The sequence below is a fragment of the Anolis carolinensis genome, chromosome 2, assembly GCF_035594765.1.
Source record: "Anolis carolinensis isolate JA03-04 chromosome 2, rAnoCar3.1.pri, whole genome shotgun sequence".
Classification (NCBI taxonomy): domain Eukaryota; kingdom Metazoa; phylum Chordata; class Lepidosauria; order Squamata; family Dactyloidae; genus Anolis; species Anolis carolinensis.
Genome location: NC_085842.1, coordinates 175,431,399 through 175,455,913, shown reverse-complemented (window position 1 = coordinate 175,455,913; position 24,515 = coordinate 175,431,399). Strand labels below are relative to the sequence as shown.

Here is a 24,515-nt window from a genome sequence, read left to right as displayed (position 1 = left end):
GAACAAGCAATATCCATATATAATCTTAGTGCATACACTGTAATGGGACTTAAGGAAAGTGGACTTTTGGAATGACTGCAATCCCATTTGAATACTTAAAAAGAAATGAGAGTAATGTTCTGTTTAATTACAGCTATAAATAATACTATCATCTTGAACTACGTAGAGATCATGTATTTTAAAGTGATCTGAAAACCTCCTTGTTATGATTCATGCTGTCTAAGAAGATTTTGCCCAAATTAGCAAACAACCTTTCTCTCTCCTTTGCCCATCCTGAGATGCCATAGTCTGGTTGAGGACTGGCCCATATGTGCCTGAATTTCAAATTTTCTCTAACTTCTGTCTGTTTAGTGCAGTAATTGCAACACTGTCAGAGCCTTTCAGTCCAACTTGTCAGCCTTTCCTCTTACGTCTTGGTCTTTGTTCCTCAGATCTGCATCACTATAACCTATTGAAACCTTGCTCCATTGAATTCAAGCTCTTGTCCGGATCTCTGGAAGAGGAGGGTTGACCTTGCCTGAGTGCTAAGATCCAAGTGAGACTCCTGCCCTATTTGGCAATTGAGCTGGTTGGAGGAGCCCACACTGGCATCAGTGAGGAATTGTCTTCTAAATCTGCTTAAAATATCACAGTTATAGAAGCATTTTTTATGAGAGGAAGAAGTTTAAAGGCGGTCTGTCTGATCTAGCTAAAGCAGATCTGAGAGTTTCTGACGGTACTGTAAATACATCAGGGGAATTAATCCAGTAGAAGCAGGGTTATTTAGATGAAAGATTATCTCGTCTGGTGATTATAGAAATACTCCTACCCACAAGACTGACATATTTCACAAAAAGTTATCCATGTGTATATTTTTTTTAAAGTCATGATTATTCTATTTATGAGAGATGGGGCAAAGCAATCCCAGTCTTTTCTAAAAAGGCATGTGCTTCAAGGGAACCTTGTGTGTCTCCTTCTTTATTATTAAGTGTTTGCAAGAAGTGTTATTAAGTGCTCTGAAATTACCGGTTTCTTGGAGTTTTTCTGGAAGAATATAAACAACAAACAGATTTGCCTTTGCTGAAAAAAGCTTGACTATGTAAAATGTAATCATATATCATTTTATGTTGCTTTGTGATATGGGTAGCCTTAAAAGTAGGAAGAAATACAATAGAGTCTCACTTATCCAACATAAACGGGCTGGCAGAACGTTGGATAAGCAATTATGTTGGATAATAAGGAGGGATTAAGGAAAAGCCTACTACACATCAAATTAGGTTATGATTTTGCAAATTAAGCACCAAAACATCATGTTTAACAACACATTTGACAGAAAAAGTAGTTCAATACGCAGTAATGCTATGTAGTAATTACTGTATTTACAAATTTAGCACCAAAATATCATGATGTATTGAAAACATTGACTACAAAAATGTGTTGGATAATCCAGAACGTTGGATAAGTGAGACTCTACTGTATTAAAAATATTAAAAATAAATTATATTCTAGAGTGTGAGTGTATGAGAATATATACATGCTTGGCTCATGCTCTTCAATGTTTCATAGAAGAAAACAGAGACACATGTGACCATTCAGCATCCAAAATGTGGTCAAGATAGCAAAAGGGATTAATTGTGGGGGAGGGGAATCAAAGGCTGGATCTACTCCATATAATCCAGTTTCAGAATGCAAATTAACTGCTTTGAACTGGATTAAATGTGTCTACACTGCTGTTATGTGGTTTCAGCTCAAGCCGGGGCCTCATGCTGGTTGGTTAAGATGTGCCACTCACCATAGTTGTTCATTGGCTTGCAGGTCTAGCAGGAATTTTAATAAACTGTCATTGTTTTCTGACTGTCCATGCATGGTGGGGTGCAGGAGAAAAGGAATCATGATAAGATCGTGATAATGGGGCCAATAGCTTTGTTCCTGCCTACTTGGGATGAGACAATGGGTTTTAGCTGGCCAGACAATGAGAGGCAAGATTGTTGGCACATCCTGAATGGATTTTCAAGGATGGGATTTGATCAAACGTTTGGTATTAGGTGGTGGCGCAGTGTGTTAAAGCGCTGAGCTGCTGAACTTGCAGACCGAAAGGTCCCAGGTTCAAATCCCGGGAGCGGAATGAGCACCCGCTGTTAGCCCCAGCTCCTGCCAACCTTGCAGTTCGAAAACATGCAAATGTGAGTAGATCAATAGGTACCGCTCCGGCGGGAAGGTTACGGCGCTCCATGCAGTCATGCCGGCCACATGATCTTGGAGGTGTCTACGGACAACTCCGGCCCTTTGGCTTAGAAATGGAGATGAGCACCAACCCCCAGAGTCGGTCATGACTGGACTTAACGTCAGGGGAAAACCTTTACCTTTACCTTTTGGGATTAGGATTTATTCCCAGTGATAAGGCTTGATAGTATCTTGGGAAAACCCCATGGTTGCTCCTGGGTCCATTGTGAAATTCACAGGGATTACATTCTTTCCTAGATGAAATTATGGGATTTTCCCTGGTATATGTGCCTGTGCTTGGTGCAACTTTGGTGAGTTCATATTGGAAGTTGCCTGCAAATTTCACTTCTGGTGTGAGAGAATTAGCTGTCTACAGAGATGTTGCCCAGAGGATGCCAAGATGTGTTACCATCCTGCTGGGAGGCTTCTCTCATGTCCTCGAAAGCTAGAGCTGACAGACAGGAGCTCACCCCACCTCACGGATTTGAACTGGCAACCTTCAGGTCAGCAACCCATCAGCAGTTCAGCCGGCACAAGGGTTTAACTCATTGCGCCACTGCGGCTCCTGATGTAGTGCTATATACACTAGAGCCTCGCTTATCCAACCTCTGCTTATCCAACGTTCTGTATTATCCAACACAATCTTCCTTTTAATACTCAATGTTTTGTATTTATTTATTTATTTACAGTATTTATATTCTGCCCTTCTTACCCCGAAGGGGACTCAGGGCGGATCACATTATGTACATATAGGGCAAACATTCAATGCCCATAAACACATCGAACCGAGACAGAGACAACAGACAGACAGACGCAGAGGCAATTTAACCTTCTCCTGAGGGGATGTTCGATTCTGGCCACAGGGGGGAGCAGCTGCTTCATCATCCACTCTGACGGCACTTCCTCACTTCCTCATTCCAACCTTGTAAATTAGTTAAACTTGCCTCCCCACTTTTATAAGTGGTTCCTTATTTCCTACTTGATAGATGCAACTATCTTTCGGGTTGCTAGGTCAGCAACGAGCAGGGGCTATATTTTATTTTTAATTGACGGGTGCTCACCCCGCCACGGGCTGGCCTCGAACTCATGACCTCATGGTCAGAGTGATTTATTACAGCAGCTGTTTACCAGCCTGCGCCACAGCCCGACCCCTTGTAGTCAATGTTTTCAATACATTGTGATATTTTGGTGCTAAATTTGTAAATATAGTAATTACTACATAATGTTACTGTGTATTGAACTGCTTTTTCTGTTGATTTGTTGTAAAACATGATGTTTTGGTGCTTAATTTGTAAAATCATAACGTAATTTTATGTTTAATAGGCTTTTCCTTAATCCCTCCTTATTATCCAACATTTTCGCTTATCCAATGTTCTGCCGGCCCGTTTATGTTGGATAAGTGAGACTCTACTGTAATACGATTTGAATCTGCCCTACATTGGTCAGTGCAGATCCAATCTGAGCCTATACAGATCCATTTGACCCTGAAGCAAAGAGGCTGCCAAATGGCTGATGAAGAATGGCAATCAAGTTTACCTGAATTATGTTTGCATCAAAAAGGATGCAGACATTATCTAGCCATATTAAATGCAGCTAGCTGCAGAAGTGGTCGCATTCAATAGCAATAAAAACAGCTTCACAGCTAGTTGGTTGTGTTTCCGTGTCTGTCTTTGCCTGCCATAATCCCAGCTTTTGACATTCCTACCTGTTATGGGGCCTCCTCTGCCCTTTGGCATTTTTCCTAGACTTCTCTTGGTTTGCACCCTGCCTTCTCTTATGAAACACTGCCCTGTTTATTGACAACACTCTTTTGATCCTTCTTCCAATGAGGACATCCTTGTGAAGCTTCGTAAACCAACCCCAGGTAGACTCTGGTTGCATCTACACTAGAATCAATGCAAAATTTAAACCATTTTAACTGTCACTGCCCAATGCTATGAAACCCTAGAAGGTATAGTTTGGAGAGGCATCAACACTCTTTGGTAGGGAAGACTAAAGATTTTAGTCTTCCCTACCAAAGCCGGGCTGTGGCGCAGCTGTCTAGTAACCAGCTGCAATAAATAACTACTGACCGAGAGGTCATGAGTTCGAAGCCCGGGTCGGGTTAAGCCCCCAACCATTAAATAGCCCGGCTTGCTGTTGACCTATGCAGCCCCGAAAGACAGTTGCATCTGTCAAGTAGGGAAATTTAGGTACGCTTTATGCAGGAGGCTAATTTAACTAATTTACAACATCATAAAAACTGCCAGCAAACTCGAGGAAAGGAATGAGGAACTACAGCCACTAGTGGATGGTGAAGCAACAGCTCCTCCTGTGGCCAGAATCGTGAAGCTGGAAAAAAAATGTTAAATGCCTCTGCGTCTGTCTATATATGTTGGTTGTCTGTTGGCATTGAATGTTTGCCATATATGTGTTCATTGCAATCCACCCTGAGTCCCCTTCGGGGTGAGAAGGGCGGAATATAAATACTGTAAAAAAAATTTTTTCGTGTCAGAAGCAACTTGAGTCGCTTCTGGAGTGAGAGAATTGGCCGTCTGCAAGGACGTTGCCCAGGGGACGCCCGGATGTTTTTGATGTTTTTACCATTCTTGTGGGAGGCTTCTCTCATGTCCCCGCATGGAGCTGGAGCTGATAGAGGGAGCTCAACCGCACTCTCCCCAGGTGGGATTCGAACCTGGCAGCTTTCAGGTCAGCAACCCAACCTTCAAGTCACTTAGTCCACTACGCCATCTGAGGGCTCCTAATACTGTAAATAAATAAATAAATAAATAAATAAATAAGACTAAAGATTTTGGAAAACTGCAACTCCTAGGATTTCATAGCATTGAGCCATGGCATTGAAAGTGGTGTCAAGCAGCATTCATTTTACAATGCTGATGTACCATCTCGCTTCTCTTGATGCTTCCCTGAGCTGTTCAATTGCTCAGTGGGCTCTCCAGCCTTGCCAGGAACTGGCAGCCACAGAACAGGACAGTAAGGAAACCTCAACAGACTGTGGACAGAACCAACGAGGGTGTCCCATTGTATTTCTGCTTTGTGTCTTGTTTTTATAGATTGGCAGGACTTGCCTTAAAGATATGACACAATGCCAAGCTTTACACTGGATGCGTTACATACAAATAAGGGTTAATATTGGTGTTCCCTATAGGGATTACAAGAGCAATCAATTACTTCCCCCTTTATTTGTAATATAAATGTGGTTGGCTGAAATGAAAAAGAGAGGTAGAAAAACATCTCTACAGTAGGGTTGTGCATTTGGGGTAAACCTTGCCCTGTTTAGTGTCCCGGCTTTCGTTTGGGCCCCTGATCCGTTTTTTGGGACCCTCCCGAAATTAGGTAAAGGTTTTCCCCTGATGTTAAGTCCAGTCGTGACCGACTCTGGGGGTTGGTGCTCAACTCCATTTCTAAGCCGAAGAGCCGGCGTTTGTCCGTAGACACCTCCAAGGTCATGTGGCCGGCATGACTGCATGGAGCACTGTTACCTTCCCGCCAGAGCGGTACCTATTGATCTACTCACATTTGCATATTTTCAAACTGCTAGGTTGGCAGGAGTTGGAGCTAACACCGCTCCTGGGGTTTGAACCTGGGACCTTTCGGTCTGCAAGTTCAGCAGCTCAGTGCTTCAACACACTTCGCCACCGGGGCTCAGAAGGGTGTTTTCGGTTTGGGATCCCGAAAATCAGACCATTATGGGGTGGGCCTTCCCACCCACTGGCTCTCCTTCCTGGCACACAGAGTCCCGTTCTTCTTACCTGGCACCTTCTGCTTCAGAATAAGAGGTGCTCAATGCACCTGCAGCCAAACTCTGAGCCTCTCTGCACGCCCTGCCACATACACACACTCTTTCCAAGGCAAGGAGGCAAGTTCGGCTACACATGAAAGCAGGCTTTTGTGTTGAGAAGATTTTCGTACGGGGACAGGGCTTCCTGTTTCATGCTCCTTAAGAAACATGCTCCACAAGAAGACATGAAAGAAACTGTAGGAATAAATTCCGTGCACAACTCTACTCTATAGGTGAAAGGATCCACAAGCTTTTAAATATCCTGCTGTGAAAAATTGCCCATTATGAATACGTTAGTGATATAATAAATTCTCTGTAATAGGCAGAGTTAAAACAATAACCATAACAGTTTCCAGAATTAATGCCGATATATGAGCATCAGGTAGCACTTCTGAGCCCAAGGAGTATGCTGCAGGCTCTTTGTTATTATATCTTCTTAGCTGTAAATTAACAAAATACTTCAGAAATGTGTGTTCTAAATATAATGACCCCACATTGGGGACTTGCAGCTTTTAATTTTTTGAATCATTGATCTTTATGTTAATGTATTTTTTAAAAAATCTCTGATTTTAATGTTTTAATGCTTTGTACTCCTAGTCTGACCAGTATAATAAAATTCTTTCAGTATGATTTTTTAAAATATATATATTTATTGGGCTTTTAATCTTATAAAATTAAATAAGTTTACAACAAAAGAGTGAAAACATTTGGGTTGTATAGAAAGTAGGAATACAAGGGAAAAGAGAGGCTAAGAGAGAGAGAGAAAGGAGAAAAAAGGAGAAAAAACGATATACGCATGTATATATTTAAAAAGGAGATTCTATCTAACAATAATGAATTCCAAAAGAAAGAAAGAAGAAGAAGGAGGAGGAGGAGGAGGAGGAGGAGGGAGGGAGGGAGGGAGGGAGGGAGGAAGGAAGGAAGGAAGGAAGGAAGGAAGGAAGGAAGAAAGAAAGAAAGAAAGAAAGAAAGAAAGAAAGAAAGAAAGAAAGAAAGAAAGAAAGAAAGAAAGAAAGGATTTTAACAAAAAGTTTATTGACTTCCTTCTTACATTGGTAGTCCTATAATTTAAATCCAGTCCATATATTCTCGTTTCAGAACTAAAGCCTCCTTCAAGTTTGTTAGATGTTATATCATTTAAGAAATAGTTCAGTTGGTTTTACATCATGATTTCCCTGTTGTAAGAGTTCTGATGATGAATCTTTAGGGATCTGAGCCACTGTTTACAAATACAATCAAAGCATTTCCAATGTCCTTTCAAGATATTTCTATAATAATGTAGTCCTTTCATTCTTTCTTCTAAAAACAAGTATGTATTATTAGGTTGCAATGCCAATGTCTGGGATATATCCATTGAACGTTTCAAATGTTCTCTCATGATCAAAAATATTCTGAATGTTGACTGATTGGAGCATGGCCTATGGAGCGTGGCCCAGGGGGACACAGCTGCACTTGGAGAGAAATGTCAGATCTGGCTCATCCAAAGATGTAGCTGGGCACATCGACAAGCAATTTGCATGATCACGGTGGCACATTTTATGCAACTGCATTTGTGAATTACTATCAGATTTCAGAGGCTGCAGCTGTGCTTGTCATAGATCAGATGTAATTTTCCAGTGGAATAATAATAATAATAATAATAATTTTATTTTTTTATGCTGCCTCCATCTCCCCAAGGGGACTCAGAGTGGCTCACACAGAGACAAGTCCAATCAGTGTGAACCCACTTTATAATACTGCAAATTATACATACTCGAAGATAAGCCGAGTTTTTCAGCCCTTATTTATGCGCTGAAAAAGCCTCCCCCAGCTTATATTCGGGTCAAGGTCAAGCCAGTAGCGGAGCCTGGAGGCCACAGTATGTTTTCTTTTCCCAAACCTCCCTCCTCTGCTTCTCCTCCCAGGCTGGTTATCTTATATTTTTTTGAAAGAGACACAGAGAAGAAGCGATTGTTTTCAAAAGCGAAAGGAGAGTGTGAGAGAAACCCTTGCAAGCCAGATTGCATGGGCAGAAGGGGAAGAAAAAAGATATTCTTGCAAATTTGCACGATTCATTGCTATTATTATTATTATTATTATTATTATTATTATTATTATTACTGCTACTACTACTACTACTACTACTATTATTGCAATAACATTTGAGTCCAAAGGGAGGGAAGGAGGGAAAAGAGAGCAACAGAAGGTGTGTGTTTCTTTTTATTCCTAAGGAAACAAAAATGAGGTGGGGGTTTTTTTGGGAGGGGGAGAGAAGTTTTAAAAAGCCTTTTCTGGCTACTTTTAGAGTTTGTAAAAGAGAGAAAGAAAAGAGGTGGGAAAGGGCAGGAGAAAAGAGGACAACGTTGTTTTTAGGGGGGCTTTGCTTGCATTTCTTCCTTGGGTAAATGCATGCCCCAAAGCTTCTAAACATTTAAATAGATGTTCCCCCTACAAATACATTAATATATGAATTTTCCCCTCATATGTTTACAGGTCTTTGCAAATCCTATGTAAATATAGATAACTAGAGATTTCCATGTACCTGTATATCTGTTCTATGTATACATTAGTTTTATATATGAATTTGACCTTCACATGTTTGCAAGTGCAGAAAGAAAATGTGCATGCACAGATGTCTAGATAGATATAAACATTGATAAATCGGGCTTGGAAATATTGCAGGAGGAAAATGCACATAGAGGATTTGCAAAGGTTTCATGGGAAAATCCACATGTGAAATGAGTATATATAATGATAGATCTATATCTAGCTCTGCATTGTTTATGTAGGCATTATATGTTTGCCTGTTACTATGTTGGAAGCTGGACTGAGTCCCAAGGGGAAGATAGGGTACAAATGAAGCTGTTGTTGATGATGATGATGATGATGATGATTATAAAGTTACTAGCTGTGCCCGGCCACGCGTTGCTGTGGCAAAGTGGTGGTGGTATTGGTTAAAAATAGTTGTGTAATTTTTATTTGATGTTATTTGCAATTTGTTTATTAATTTTATTGTAAGTTATATTTTTATTTATTATATTTTATTATTTTCTTGTATTATTTTTAGTGATTTTCTGTTATTATAGTATTTTATTGTATTAATTTTTAGTGTTTTTTATTATTTTTATTGGGTTGCTAGGAGACCAAGTTGGAGGAGCTTAGCCTTCTAACTGGCAGCAATTGGATAAAAGCAATTATTCCTCTCTCTCTAATTAGGACTTTATTTTTCTTTTTGTTGTATCAACCTAGAGGCATGGATGATGGGTTGTGTTGTCAAATTTCGAGGTTGGGGGGCCTGTAGTTTTGTTGTTTTGTGGGTCGCCGTGATGCCATCACTCTTTTATATATATAGATTGTTGCATTTCCATTTATAGAGTTAGTTTACTGTTTTTCTTTGAAATACAGTAAATATTCAAAACATTTAACCCACTGATGCCTCAATGAATGTAATTTTATTGGTATCTAATTTTATTTTTGAAACTTACCAGTAGCTGCTGCATTTCCCACCCTTGGCTTATAGTCGAGTCAATAAGTTTTCCCAGTTTTTTGTGGCAAAATTAGGTGCCTCGGCTTATATTCGGGTCGGCTTATACTCGAGTATATACGGTAACTTTTCAAAAGTAAAAAAAGAGTCTTATAGTCACGTCTTGATTATTATATTACTTACTGTAATCTCAGAGCAGTTAGCCATTTTGCTCTGCAGTTACTTCCAGTTATTTTGATTGCTACCATATTGAGTGCTTTATGAGTTTGGATGCATTAGTGAAAAGCTAATTCTTCTGTTTCTCTTTTAAATTGCAGTACAGAATTGGGCAGCTGTATATGATCAGTAAGCACAGCCATGAGCAGAGTGATCGCGGAGAAGGTGTAGAAGTGGTGCAGAATGAACCCTATGAAGATCCAAATTACGGGAGTGGCCAGTTGACAGAAAAAAGGGTTTATCTGAACAGGCAAGTATTTCTGCAGCCATCTGGCCATTGCAGGATGGAGAAAATGCATATTCACTTTTTGGAAGGACAACATCCTTCTGCAGTTTGGCAAGCCAGATAGAAATGGAAAGCCAGTGCCACTTAAATCAAACCGAAGGTGTTAGTATTTGCCAACTGTAATTCTGAAAAAAGCAGTACATTTTAAAATGACAGATTTCCCTTCTTTTCTATTCATCATTAAGACAATATTTATTGGTTATGTTTAACATATCCATGTTGAGTTCAGCTTCAGTAACATGTTGTCTAATTCAGCAAATGGAGACCCCAGTGGTGCAGTGGGTTAAACCCTTGTGCCGGCAGGAGTGATGACTTGAAGGTTGGGTTGCTGACCTGAAGGTTGCCGGTTCGAATCCAACCCAGGGAGAGCATGTCAGCTCCAGCTCCATGCGGAGACATGAGAGAAGCCTCCCACAAGGATGGTAAAAACATCAAAACATCCAGGCATCCCTTGGGCAATATCCTTGCAGATGGCCAATTTTTTCACACCAGAAGCGACTTGCAGTTTCTCCATTCGCTCCTGACACGGAAAAAAAATTTCAACAACTTGCATGTGAGGCACAAGTCAGCAAAAAAAAATTTTCTCTCATGGCTTGAATGCCTTGAAGATCTATGATTTGATTTATGTGGGTGGTCCCTCCAATGAAATCTGTGACAGTTATTCCACACCATTGTGTCAACAACTGTGGACAATTCATCACCTTGTGGCCAACTTTCTGGTGAAAAACTTAGGTCCTGTGATAGTAAACATGCAGTGTGCAACAAGGGCCATACTCAAAGCCTAACTAGTTGTTAGATTCTTCCAAGATTTGCACTCTAGATTTGAGAACCCAGAGAGAGGTGTTGGGGTAGGGTTCTGCAACACAACTTTCCATGAAACCTATGACAAATCAATTATATAAAGGCCAACTGGGAATCAAGATATGCAGGTGCCTTGAAGTGACTTTAAAATAGGGATTGTTTGTAAGCAAGTTTCCTCAAATCCACTTGGCAGCGGAATAGCATCCAGTGATAGCCTATACCCTGAAATCTGAAGAAAGGCATCATTGCCAGATCTCTCAGGGAACAACAGGCATTGATTCTACCTAGGATCTGCTGGTGTGTTGCCTTAGCAGAAGGTTTGGTGAGTTGGTGGTGCGTGATCTCCCTTGTGTTGGCTTCCAGTGAAGCACATGAAGTCTTCCTCTTTCTTTCTGCCCAATCCATATAAATAGATAGATAGATAGATAGATAGATAGATAGATAGATAGTGTGTGTGTGTATGTTATTCTATACCACTCACTTAGAAACCTCCAGTGTACAAAAAAGAGAAACACAGAAATACATGACACTGAACAGCCACCATGCAAAGTGCTTAGATGTAATATATAGTGGGTATCTTCAAAGGAATTTACAGACTAGATTAAAAAAAGACAACAGAATAGATATGCTATAGTAGCACTCAGTAACAAGGTTTACAATACTAGTAACCCTTGTAGTTGCTATCTCCACATACATCAAAATAATTTCTATAAGTGCTGTTATCACGTACTCGACAAGAATTTCTAAGACTTCTTGAATCTACATGGGATTGAACTTTAATTACATAATACTTTACAGAAGTATTATTAAGCCCCGGTGGCAAAGTGCGTTAAAGCACTGAGCTGGAGACCGAAAGGTCCCAGGTTGAAACCCTGCTGTTAGCGCCAGCTCCTGCCAACCTAGCAGTTCAAAAACATGGCAATATGAGTAGATCAATAGATACTGCTCCGGCTGGAAGGTAAGGGCGCTCCATGCAGTCATGCCGGCCACATGACCTTGGAGGTGTCTACGGACAACGCCGGTTCTTTGGCTTAGAAATGGAGATGAGCACCAACCCCCAGAGTCAGACATGACTGGACTTAACGTCAGGGGAAACCTTTACCTTTACCTTACCTTACAGAAGAAACAGAGTTTGAACTTTATTATCTTTCCAAAGAAGAAATAATGAGGAATTGTAGACAACTCACAACTTTGTGAATCATTAACTCAATGCTTAATGTTTATTATGGATATTTTTCATGATTGAACAATTTATGTCTTTAAGTATTTTGCCCATGATATTGAAACGTTAATTAATTGAACTGTGCATATTACTAGCATTGTGTAATCAGTGTTATAACAGAAATAGTTATAGTTACAGAATAACTTAATACTTATACAATAATATATAGTGGGCCCTTGGTATCACTGGGGTTAGATTCCTGGACCCCCAGTTGATACCAAAATCTGTAGATAATCAAATCCCATTATGTACAATGGCAAAGTAAAAGGTGTACCTTTCGGAATTCTTCTTTTGAATATTTTCAGGCCACGGATGATGGAATTTGTGAGTGCAGGATCTGGTTACAGCGGGCCGACTGTACAAACCTAGCAGAGTTAAACCCCAGCAGAGTTCTGGGCTCCATAACTGAGTTATCAGAGATGCCAAGAAATTAACAATGTTGGCATCCCTCTGAGTTCTGACCCACTTTTGTTGTGTGTATATATTAGGAGCGCTTTGGAAAGGACAAGGGAAACTGGTGAGTGAAAATACCTAATAGCTCGCTCCTCACTGAAGACATTTGCAGACCCTGCTGCTTATGCAATCTAATGTGCCAGGAATGTTTGGTATGCACAGTCCAGAAATCAGCTCATACATCTACGGGTGGGGTCATACATATGGTATAAGGGTGGAGTGGGATAAACAGTGCTGAAGGCAGATGGCTCTGGGGTTCACAGAAGACTGTGGAAATCCAACAGATTACTTTGATTTCAAATAGAGTTACAGATAACAACGGGTTTATATATATTCACCTGCACATTTAGTGGAAAGGCAACTTAGAAATATAACACTAAAGCTCATGCGGGGAAATATTCTGCATAAGCTTGGCAATTCACATATTTTTTGCTAGTTGAAATGCTGTTGGCTGGTTGCCATTATTTGTCCACGTCCGTGAATACCTGGGATGATTTGTTGCCTGGGGGGGAAAGGCTCTTGCAATATTGAAGATTCAAGCCAGGATTGCACTTCAATCCGGCTCTTCATGAAATCTTCAAAGTTAAACACACAAGGAAGGGCCCCTGCCAAAGCGGAGGAAGATCATTCCCGACGTTCAGCTCCAAAGATGTAGAAGAGCTAATTAATTCATGTTTCTCAGAATCTTTCAGGTTCCCTGATGGGTACAATAGAAGAGAAAAGGTGCCATCTGTAAAGCAGAATTACTTCTTTAAAAGGGATGGAATCTGTAAAGCAGATTTATGTGCCAAATTAGTAGCTGCAGCATTTTCAGTGAGAAAACTTTGCTTTTAGATATTAAAGCCTGTTTGGCACAAGGATCATATTTGCATCCATTTGTTCAACATCAATTGTGTGAGCATCAAGTCAGCCTGGCTTATTGCACAAAGAGAATTGCTTGTGGAAACAATGCTGAGGGGGAAGGGGAGGTTTGTCTCAATAAAGGAAGGAAATATTATGAATGACCACAGTTTCTGCAACTTGCAGCAGAATGGTTTAGATTGTGTTGCGGGGATCTCACTCCCCTGTTGCTCCATCCGGTGTTAAACCACAGGATATATATCTTCTAGGAGGGAGTTGGAAGTATGTCCACCTGTAATGCATGCTTCCCGATGCTTTTGATTGATTGTTGATTTGGTTTGTGGATGACAAGGACATATAGAAATTGCAGTTTTCATTCATTTTCTTTTTCCATGATGAATTGGATATTTGGATGGATGCTGTTGAGGTGGTCCAGGAACTTGTTTAGTTCTTCTTCTCCATAGTTCCAAATGATGAAAGTACTTAGTTCTTCTTCTCCATGGCTCCTTCATCTGCAAACCAAATCAACAATTAAGCCACACAGTTTACCAAAAAACCCCACACCCTGAAAGATAGATAAAGGTAAAGGTTTTCCCCTGCCATTAAGTCGAGTTGTGTCCTACTCTGGGGGGGTTGGTGCTCATCTCCATTTCTAAGCTGAAGAGCCGGCGTTGTCTGTAGACACTTCCAAGGTCATGTGACTGGCACAACTGCAAGAAGCGCCGTTACTTTCCCACCAGAGCATTACCTATTGATCTACTCACATTTGCATGTTTTTGAACTGCTAGGTTGGCAGAAGCTGGGGCTAACAGCGGGAGCTCACCCTGCTCCCCAAATTCAAACCGCCAACCTTTCGGTCAGCATGTTCAGCAGTTTAACCCACTGTGCCATAGGGGGATCCTACTGATAGATACCTACATATAAACTCCAACCATCACCCAGGTCAGAAAAGAAACACTGGTAAAGCCCTGACAGACCATGCAAAAAAGCGAACCCCACCTCCTCCAAGGGGAACTGAACCACCTAAACTGGGCTCTACAGGCCAATGGAGACTTCACCACAGACATCAGAAGAGCTGCAAGGCTAAGAACAAGTCACAAAAGGAAAGACAAAGATCCACCCAAAGGAAAAAGTGTCCTTACCATATCTCAAGGGAACCACTGATCACAGGGAAGCTGATGAAGAAACACAGCCTCTACAAAACCACTAAGAAAATTCAACAAATGCTATGTTCAGCAAAGGACAAGAGGCATCATCTCACCTCTGCAGGAGTCTACCGTATACTATGCAGCTGTGAACAAGTCTACATAGGGACCACCAAACGCAGCGCCCAAACGCAAATCAAGGAACATGAAAGGCACTGTAGATTAACTCAACCAGAGAAGTTAGCCATAGCAGAGCACTTGCTGAACCAACCTGGACACAGCATATTATTTGAGAACACAGAAATGCTGGACCACTCTGACAACTATCATGTCAGGCTACACAAAGAACTATCCACAAACAACTCTTTTCTGGGCCAAAATAGGATTAAGAGGTCACTTTTAAAAAAAATCATATTAAATTGGCCCTCAGACCTACGAAAGCCCCATATTCTTGGTTTACTCAAATCCTCTCACTACTGACAGTTTGGGTCAGAGATAGAGAAAGGTCACAGAGGGGGAATTTTGCTCCATTTTGGGCCCGCCATGGGTTATTTTAAAACTAGAATCAGCCTTGCCTTCCAACCAGAAAATGATTCATATGTCAACGTCTGGGAGACATCCTGATTTTAAACATCCAGTAAAAGAATATATGAAACTATAGCAAAGAAACAAAAAAGAATTCTAGGAAAAAATAACCTCATTTGAAATGTGATGCTGGAGGAGGATTCTGATACCACGGACTAGAAAAACATACTTAAAAAGACAAATAAATGGATCCAAGAGAAAAATCAAGTCTAAATTCTGTCTAGACGTCAAGCTAACTCAGCCAAAATTGTTGTATCATAAGACTTGACTCACAAGAAAAGACAGTAATGATTGGTATAGTAGAAGGCAGCAGGAAAAAAAATGGAAAAGTATGTTTCAGATAAGGAGCCCCGGTGGCGAAGTGTGTTAAAGCACTGAGCTGCTGAACTTGCATATCGAAGAGTCCCAGGTTCAAATCCCGGGAGCGGAGTGAGCGCCCGCTGTTAACCCCAGCTTCTGCCAACCTAGCAGTGCGAAAACATGCCAATGTGAGTAAATCAATAGGTACCGCTCAGGCAGTAAGGTAAAGGTGCTCAATGCAGTCATGCCAGCCACATGACCTTGGAGGTGTCTATGGACAACGTCGGCTCTTCATCTTAGAAATGGAGATGAGCACCAACCCCCAGAGTCAGACATGACTGGACTTAATGTCAGAGGAAACCTTTACCTATGTTTCAGATGGGAATGCTCATTCAAGGAAGCCACAGCCCTGACATTGGAAGTCCTGGACTATCAACATTATCTTGGAAGTCTTTCATTCATAGGTTCACTATAAGTTGACTTAATGCAATTGACAGCAAGACCTAAAATGTCCAGGAAGGGCTGACAGCATGGTAGTATTTCCCCTACACTCTTTTTTTTAAATTTACCATATTTGTACCCCACCCTTCTCACCCCGGAGGGGATTCAATGCGGCCTTACAGCGGCCTTACACATATATTAAAATAACAGTTACAATTAAAACCAAACAATTAAAACATAAATTATTAAAACAACAATTAAAATCACACCATCCAAGTCATAATCCCGGAGCGTTCCATTTGTTAGTTACTTTGATTCATGGTTACTTATTGCACTGCTCCAATTACTTGTCAAAAGCTTGGTCCCAAAGCCGCGTCTTATGTTTTTTCCTAGGGAGGGGAGGGAGTTCCATAGACGAGGGGTCACCACTGAGAAGGTCCCATCTCTCGTCCCCACCAGTTTCTAGGCTGCATTGCAGGCATAAGGGAACAAGATAACCTTTTGAAGATGAAAGGATTAGGAGTAGAGCTGGCCTGACAGGTTCCCCTGCAGGTTGTATATACTGTATTTTGGAAAGCATTTTGCTATAGTTTTTCAAGGAATATCTCACCGAGTCTCAACCCCAATTTATGTCCCAATCAACATAAAATGAAGCTTCTGGGGTATAACAATTTTCAAAGTAAGTACCCCACAATTAAATAAGAACTAACACTTTCAAACTAGGAACAGCATTTTTTCAAATTTTGTTAAATAGTGTTATTGATCCCCTCCGGTGGCCTAGGGGATAAAAGCCATGTGACTTGAAGGTTGGGTTGCTGACCTGAAAGCTGCCAGGTTCGAATCCCACCCGGGGAGAGCATGGATGAGCTCCCTCTATCAGCTCCAGCTCCATGCGGGGACATGAGAGAAGCCTCCCACAAGATTGGTAAAAACATCAAAACATCTGGGCGTCCCCTGGGCAACGTCCTTGCAGACGGCCAATTCTCTCACTCCAGAAGCGACTCAAGTTGCTCCTGACACGAAAAAAAATTGATCTACTCACTTGCCTGTATCCCATTTGAGCTCAGATGTGCCAATGGCCCTTGGATGTATGTGCGCAGCTATACTATAACTCCTATTTTTTAATTTATTTATTTATTTACAGCATTTATATTCCGCCTTTCTCACCCCGAAGGGGACTCAGGGCGGATCACATTACACATATAGGCAAACATTCAATGCCTTTTAACATAGAACAAAAACAAGACAAACATAGGCTCCGAGCGGGCCTCGAACTCATGACTTCCTGGCCAGAGTGATTCATTGCAGTGATTTATTGCAGCTGTTCTCCAGCCTGCGCCACAGCCCGAGCCTATTACCACTACAGCCACATAGTCAAACACATCTAGAGGCTGCCAAGCCAGGGAATAACTATTTCACTGTATCTCTAATTCTGAAAAGTGTTGGGCTCCATGTATCTCCCATCACGACCAGCAAGATTTAACTGTGGCTGGATTAGAACTCTGCTTGCTATAAACAAAATATCAGTCAAATATGACAGTCCTAAAATTAAGTTTGGTCTCTAACAGGCCAATATTAAAATAATGAGCTTGGCTTGACTGAGAGAAATAGCAAAATAATATGCACAAACACAGGAATATCATCTCTGCCAGCAGTCATTGTGTTTAAAATTTCCTCTTAAGCCAACACTGCATGGTTTTATATATTCACTTATGCATTTCCATCTCTATATAAATTGACGTGCAGTTATAAACCCTTGAAACTGTGTGTTCAGTTCTTCAAAAATTCTAGTGAAGATATATATTGAAACTAATTTGCATCAGGCATGTATACTGATAAAAAGTAAATAAGGTGCTTCATCTCCCCTTTGTATCTATGTCTATCTAGATACTGCAGTATTTCAAAAATGTAAATGCACATATTTTGAATAACTGGCATTAAGCGAATGGCAAATATATCATGCTGGACCTTCATCCCACAGAGATGTATACCTTGTATATGCAGAGAGAGAGAGAGATGTGTGTATATGTGTGTGTGTGTGTGTGTGTGTGTGTGTGTGTGTGTGTGTTTGTTCCCCATACGTCTGCACAAAACACATTAAAAACCTGTGAAATCCAATATACATGTTCCAGCTGGCTTTAGACTCCAGAAATGCCATTGCGGCCAGCTTTATCTTAATTCTGTTCAAAGAAAGAATGTTTCCTTCACTCTTGAAATGTACTGTTTGATGATAGCCACAAGACTTACGCCAATCTATCTCCTTTTTGTTTCCCCTTTGGTTGCATTTAACAATCAGGAAGAATAATCCCTTGGGCAGTTTTTCTGCCTCCATTACAGTGTGCACATTCATGGCAACAAAACTATTCTGGTATCACATTTGTTTTCCTTTTTGAGGCAGTTTCCTCGGGCAAGTGCCCAGGGCTGATCTGTTGGTGAAGAAACGTATGCTTACTTCCTCGTTTTTGGAGTAAATTGTTGTGCTGTATTTTTAAAAGAATGTTTTGTCTTGTGTTGAAGTACAAGAACTCTATAACGTTGTATTTCATCCATGCATGCTTCATGTACAAATGTTTCCAACATAATAGTTAAGAAATTTCCCCCTTACTATTTGTCTTTCAGGGCTATCCTTTTCAAGGTCCTTTTGATTTGGCCAAATATGAATTTAAGTGTAATATAACCTGCATTATATGCATATAGGATTTCTCTCTCTATAGAAGAGTTTAAAATTTCATTTAAAAAAACTAAGATAGAGATTACACTGGCCAGAAATTTCACATGATGAATGACTCATTATTAGGAAATTTAAGCCATTTTAAGCTATCTCCTGCAGAACATTCAATCTTTGACATCTGTTCCATCCTTTCTGATGCCCATAGGGATGCTCATTATATTGCGAGTTGGTATTGAAAGTGCTTTGCTAAATGCACTGTTCACTTTCAATCAATGAAATTGTTTCATGTGTGAGTTAGCACCAAAGATGGCCCATTGTGTTCTGCAGAGGTACCTTGTTTCACAGATAAACACTTGCAGCTCTAACCACTGCCATGAGAGATGGAAAGCTTTCCCCAGAAGTTTTATTCCATCTTTTGGTGAATTCCAATAACTATTTTTCTTCATTACTGTACTATATTGCTACCACTCAAGTTGAGTTCCATTTCGGAGAAACTTGATATATTTCTTTATATACTACCTCTGACATCATTAGAATAATAGAATCCTAGAATTGGAAGAGACCTCATGGGCCATCCAGTCCAACCCCCTGCCAAGAAGTAGGAAAATCACATTCAAAGGACCCCTGACAGATGGCCGTCCAGCCTCTGCTTAAAAGCCTCCAAAGAAGAGCCTCCACCACAGTCCTGGGGAGAGAGTTCCATTGCTGAACAGCTCTCACAGTGAGGAAGTTCTTCCTAATGATCAGGTGGAATCTCCTTTCCTGTAGTTTGAAGCCATTGTTCCATGTCCTAGTCTCCAGGGCGGCAAAAAACAAGTTTGCTCCCTCCTCCCTATGACATGTATTCAGTTATACATGGCTATTCATCCTCTCAGCCTTCTCTTCTTCTCTTAAGCCGCTCCTCATAGGGCTTGTTCTCCAGACCCTTGATCATTTTAGTTGCCCTCATCTGGACACATTCCAGCTTGTCAACATCTCCCTCAAATTGCAGTGCCCAGAATTGGACACAGTATTCCAGCTGTGGTCTGGCCAAGGCAGCATTGAGGGGCTGCATGACTTTCCTGGATCTAGACATTATACTCCTATTTATGCAGGCCAAAATCCCATTGGCTTTTTTTGCCTCCACATCGCATTGTTGGCTCATGTTTAACGTTGTCCACAAGGACTCCAGATCTTTTTCACATGTACTGCTCTCAAGTCAGTTATTGTCACCTATTCTGTATCTTTGCATTTCATTTTTTCTGTCTAAGTGGAGTATCTTGCATTTGTCTCTGCTGGACTTCATTTTGTTAGTTTTGGCCTATCTCTCTAATCTGTTGAGATCATTTTGGATTCTGCTCCTGTCTTCTGGAGTAGATGATTTGGTGTCATCTGCAAACTTGATTATCGTACCTTCTAGCCCTTCATCTAAGTCATGAATAAAGATGTTGAACAGAACCGGGCCCAGGAAAGAACCCTTCGGCACTCCATTCGTGACTTCTTTCCAGGTTGAAGAGGAAGCATTGGTGAGAACCCTCTGGGTTTGTTCACTTAGTCAATTACAGGTCCACCTAACTGTAGCCAACATTTTACTAGTCTGTTTGCCAGAAGGTCATGGGGGACCTTGTCGAAGGCCTTACTGAAATCTAGATACGTTACATCCAGGGCGTTCTCTGTATCTACCCAGCTTGTAACTGTATCGAAAAAAGAGATCAAATTAGTCTGGCATGACTTGTTTTTGATAAATCCGTGTTGAATATTAGCAGAGACCGCATTCATATCTAAGTGTTTGCAGAACACTTCCTTAATGATCTTATTAGAGTTATAACCTGTATCCTGATTGGCTGGAACCACAGTCCCAAAAGCAAGGAAAGACTCTGAGGATGAATAATCTTCACAAAAATAGGTTAAATGTTGAGTAGTTTGGGCAAATGACATCCTAAAAACACCCCTTCCCATTTTATGCTGAAAATATATGCGGAGGAATATTTAGTGAAACCCTGATTAGTATCAGTCTTCCCCTGCAGGGTATATTCATAGGGAAGAATGGTATTTCTGAGTTTGTTGTGATGCACCTTCAAACTAACTCCAACTTATGGTGATCCTAATATAGTACTTTCTTGATAAGTGCTGGGCTAGCACAGCAGGTTAAACTGCCAGCTATAGAAGATCCTGCTGACCAGAAGCTTGGCAGTTCAAGCCCGCGCCGGGGTGAACTCCTACCGTCAGCCCAGCTTCTGCTCATCTAGCAGTTCAAAAACAACAATATATGTAGAGAAATAGGTACCGTTTTGGCAGGGAGTAAAAGGCACCCTGAAAAACATGAAGTAGCAAACGTATAATTAACAAAGGCACATAAGATTTTAACAAATATTAACTATTTCACAGCATTATAGCAAACATTGCATTTATGTTTATATACTTTCCAAAGCAACACGGATCAAAAATAAATCATCGGAGTCCACCCTCTATTCACATTTTTTAGAGAGAGCTCACTCATATACAAGTTTTAGATTCTGTGCCTTAGAAAGGATCACCATAAAACCTCATGGTGATGTAAAAAGGGTTCTACTCCAGAGAGAAGCATTCTGGATTTCCAAATTACAAACTATGCATCCACATGGTCTGAATGACAAATTAGATCTTTCTTGTTACCTGTGAATTAGCCTTGTAATTAGCTCACAAACCTTAAAAGGGAGTAGCCCATATCAGTCAATTTGCTCACTCTTGGAAAATGAGAAAATTGCTATCCTGAGCTGGAATTACAGCAGAGCCACTACCTTTAAAAGTGAAAGTAAGTTTTTCTTGCAAATATCTTTAAAATTTATTTCATGCTACTGGGTGCTGGTAACAGCAAATCTATTATGTTGTCTCCTTATAATACAGTTTGTAAAAATCTTCAGAAGTCTATACAAGAAGCAACTAAACCTGAAGAAGGGACACCCATCCTGAAACAAGGACATAGAATACCCCGGGAACCCTTGTTGTTTTGATTTTGCTTTCTTTGAACGCACATTTTGAGGACTCTTTCTTGCTTGGGACTTTGATGAATTTGTTTAAAGGGTAAAAACCCCATTCATAAATATTATTATTTGTGCTACTTCTTCAACCAAGCTTCAAGACTTATATCTGCATGAAACTACATTGAATATTTAGTGTTAACCACAGTTTATGAACTCTTTCATTTGTTGCTTTGGAAAGTATATAAACATAAATGCAATGTTTGCTATAGTGCTTTGAAATAGTTAATATTTGTTTAAATCTTATGTGCCTTTGTTAATTATACGTTTGCTACTTCAGTTCTATTATATACGGTGTGTAATAGGACAACCTTTCTCTATCTATATATATAAAAGAATGATGGCATCACGGCAATTCACAAAACAACAAAAGTACAGGCCCCCCAACCTCAAAATTTGACAACACAACCCATCATCCACGCCTCAAGGTTGATACAACAAAAAGAAAAGAAAAATAAAGTCCTAATTAGAGGGAGAGCAATAATTTTTTTTATCCAATTGCTGCCGGTTTAGAGGGCTAATCTCTGCCCACTTGGTTGCCTAGCAACCAAGGGACAACCAGGTTTCAGTTAGGGGACAGGCACACTTAGGCCTCACTTAGGCTTCTTCCACAGATTATCTAATTTGCACTGGATTATATGGCAGTGTAGACCCAAGGCCCTTCAACACAGCTATATAACCCATTTATAATCTTATATTATCTGCTTTGCACTGGATTATCTTGACTCCGCACTACCATATAATCCACTTCAGTGTGCATTTTATACAGCTGTGAAGAAGGGGCCTCAGATAATCCAGTTCTGAGCAGAGAATATAAGATTATCAATATACAGTAGAGTCTCACTTATCCAACGTAAACAGGCCGGCAGGATAAGTGAATATGTTGGATAATAAGAAGGGATTCAGGAAAAGCCAATTAAACATCAAATTAGGTAATCGTTATACAAATTAAGCACCAAAACATCATATTATACAACAAATTTGACAGAAAAAGTAGTTCCATGCGCAGTAATGCTATGTAGTATTTACAGTAGAGTCTCACTTATCCAACACTCGCTTATCCAACATTCTGGATTATCCAACGCATTTTTGTAGTCAATGCTTTCAATATATCGTGATATTTTGGTGCTAAATTCATAAATACAGTAATTACTATATAGCATTACTGTGTACTGAACTACTTTTTCTGACAAATTTGTTTAACATGATGTTTTGGTGCTTAATTTGTAAAATCATAACTTAATTTGATGTTTAATAGGGTTATCCTTAATTCCTCATTATCCAACATATTCGCTTATCCAACGTTCTGCCGGCCCGTTTATGTTGGATAAGTGAGACTCTACTGTACTGTATTTACAAATTTACCACTAAAATATCACAATGAATTTAAAACACTGACTACAAAAGCATTGATTATGAAAAGGCAGACTCTGTTGGATAATCCAGAACATTGTATAAGCGAATGTTGGATAAGTGAGATTCTTCTTTAATATGAAATAATTACTGGGATAGAATAATGCAGAACAATATAATCTCTAAAACCAGGACAGTAAATAAACAGGGGAATTCCACACAGGAAACAATCAGGGCCAGCTAACACCTCCCAACAAAGTATTCCCATCATCAAAGTCTAGCAAATCCTGTTTTCTCAGGGCCACAGACAGTAGAAGCACATAAAATATCGCAAACAACATCACTCTGAAAACAAGGGTATTCCAGACAGGAAACAATCAGGGCCAGCTAACACCTCCCAACAAAGTATTCCCATCATCAAAGTCTGGAAAATCCTCTGTTTTCTCAGGGCCACAGACAGTAGAAGCACATAAAATATTGCAAACAACACCACTCTGAAAACAAGGGAATTCCAGACAGGAAACAATCAGGGCCAGCTAACACTTCCCAACAAAAAATTCACTCAGGGAGGAAACAGCCAGGCTTTAAAGCTGCAAGGCCATTACATCCTAATCATTTTTCCTAATTGCAGCATTCATACTTGCCTCCAACAAACAAAAAAAACCAATCAGAAATATTGTATATTCACAACCTTTAGGAAATAATATCCCCTGATGGCGCAGCGTGTTAAAGCGCTGAGCTGCTGAACTTCTGGACTGAAAGGCCACAGGTTTGAATTGGGGGAGCGGAGAGAGCCCCCACTGTTAGCTCCAGCTTCTGCCAACCCAGAAGTTCGAAAACATGCAAATGTGAGTGCATCAATAGGTACTGCTCCGGTGGGAAGGTAACGCCGCTCCATGTAGTCATCCCACATGACCTTGGAGGAGTCTACGGACAACGCCGGCTCTTCGGCTTAGAAATGGAGATGAGCACCAACCTCCAGAGTCAAACATGACTGGACTTAATGTCTGGGGAAAACGTTTACCCTTGACCTTAACTACCACCAATTCCTCAATACTTTATTTCCCATACCACCATACTTCGCCACAGCAACGCGTGGCCGGGCACAGCTAGTACTATATATAGATTTCTGTGTAATATCAGTACCCTGAAAAACATGCCAGCAAAAATCCGACCAGACAAGCGTCCATGAACGACAGACTCCTCAGTGTGGAAAATGAAACAACAGCACCTCACCATGGCCAAGTTAAGCATAGTGGGATGCTGACAATGAAAAGAGGGAAGCCTTGACTCTGTTTATGTACTGTCTGTCTCTGACAGTTTTATAACGGCATTGAATGTTTGCCATATATGTACCTGTAATCCACTCTGAGTCCCCTCAGAGAGATAGAGTGGAGTATAAATAAAGTATTATTATTATTATTATTATTATTATTATTATTATTATTGTTGTTGTTGTTGTTGTTGTTGTTTTATTATGACACAGCAAACAAAATAGATATGCTGGATTTCGTATCACAAAATCACAAGTCGAACACTTCCCAAGTGTCTAGGACTGTGTGATGTATTTTCGGATGATGTGTGCAGATCCCAGTAGGGTGGCCTTTTGTAGTTGACAGATCATAATTTTGTCAATGTCTATTGTTTCCAAATGCCGGCTGAGATCTTTTGGCACAGCACCCAGTGTGCCCATCACCACCGGGACCACCTGCACTGGTTTCTGCCAGAGTCTTTGAAGTTCAATCTTGAGGTCCTGA

The 24,515-nt window shown here is 40.5% G+C and overlaps 1 protein-coding gene across 2 annotated transcripts in view; it reads left to right on the top strand.

Annotated features, from left to right (window-relative positions):
- Positions 1 to 24,515, top strand: part of pitpnc1 (phosphatidylinositol transfer protein cytoplasmic 1) — a 236,672-nt gene that overhangs the window by 99,188 nt on the left and 112,969 nt on the right. For both annotated transcript variants that reach the window (XM_008116369.3, XM_008116371.3), the window contains exon 2: positions 9,764 to 9,912. In XM_008116369.3, coding sequence (XP_008114576.1) covers positions 9,764 to 9,912 — 149 coding nt within the window. The remainder of the gene's footprint in view (positions 1 to 9,763; positions 9,913 to 24,515) is intronic.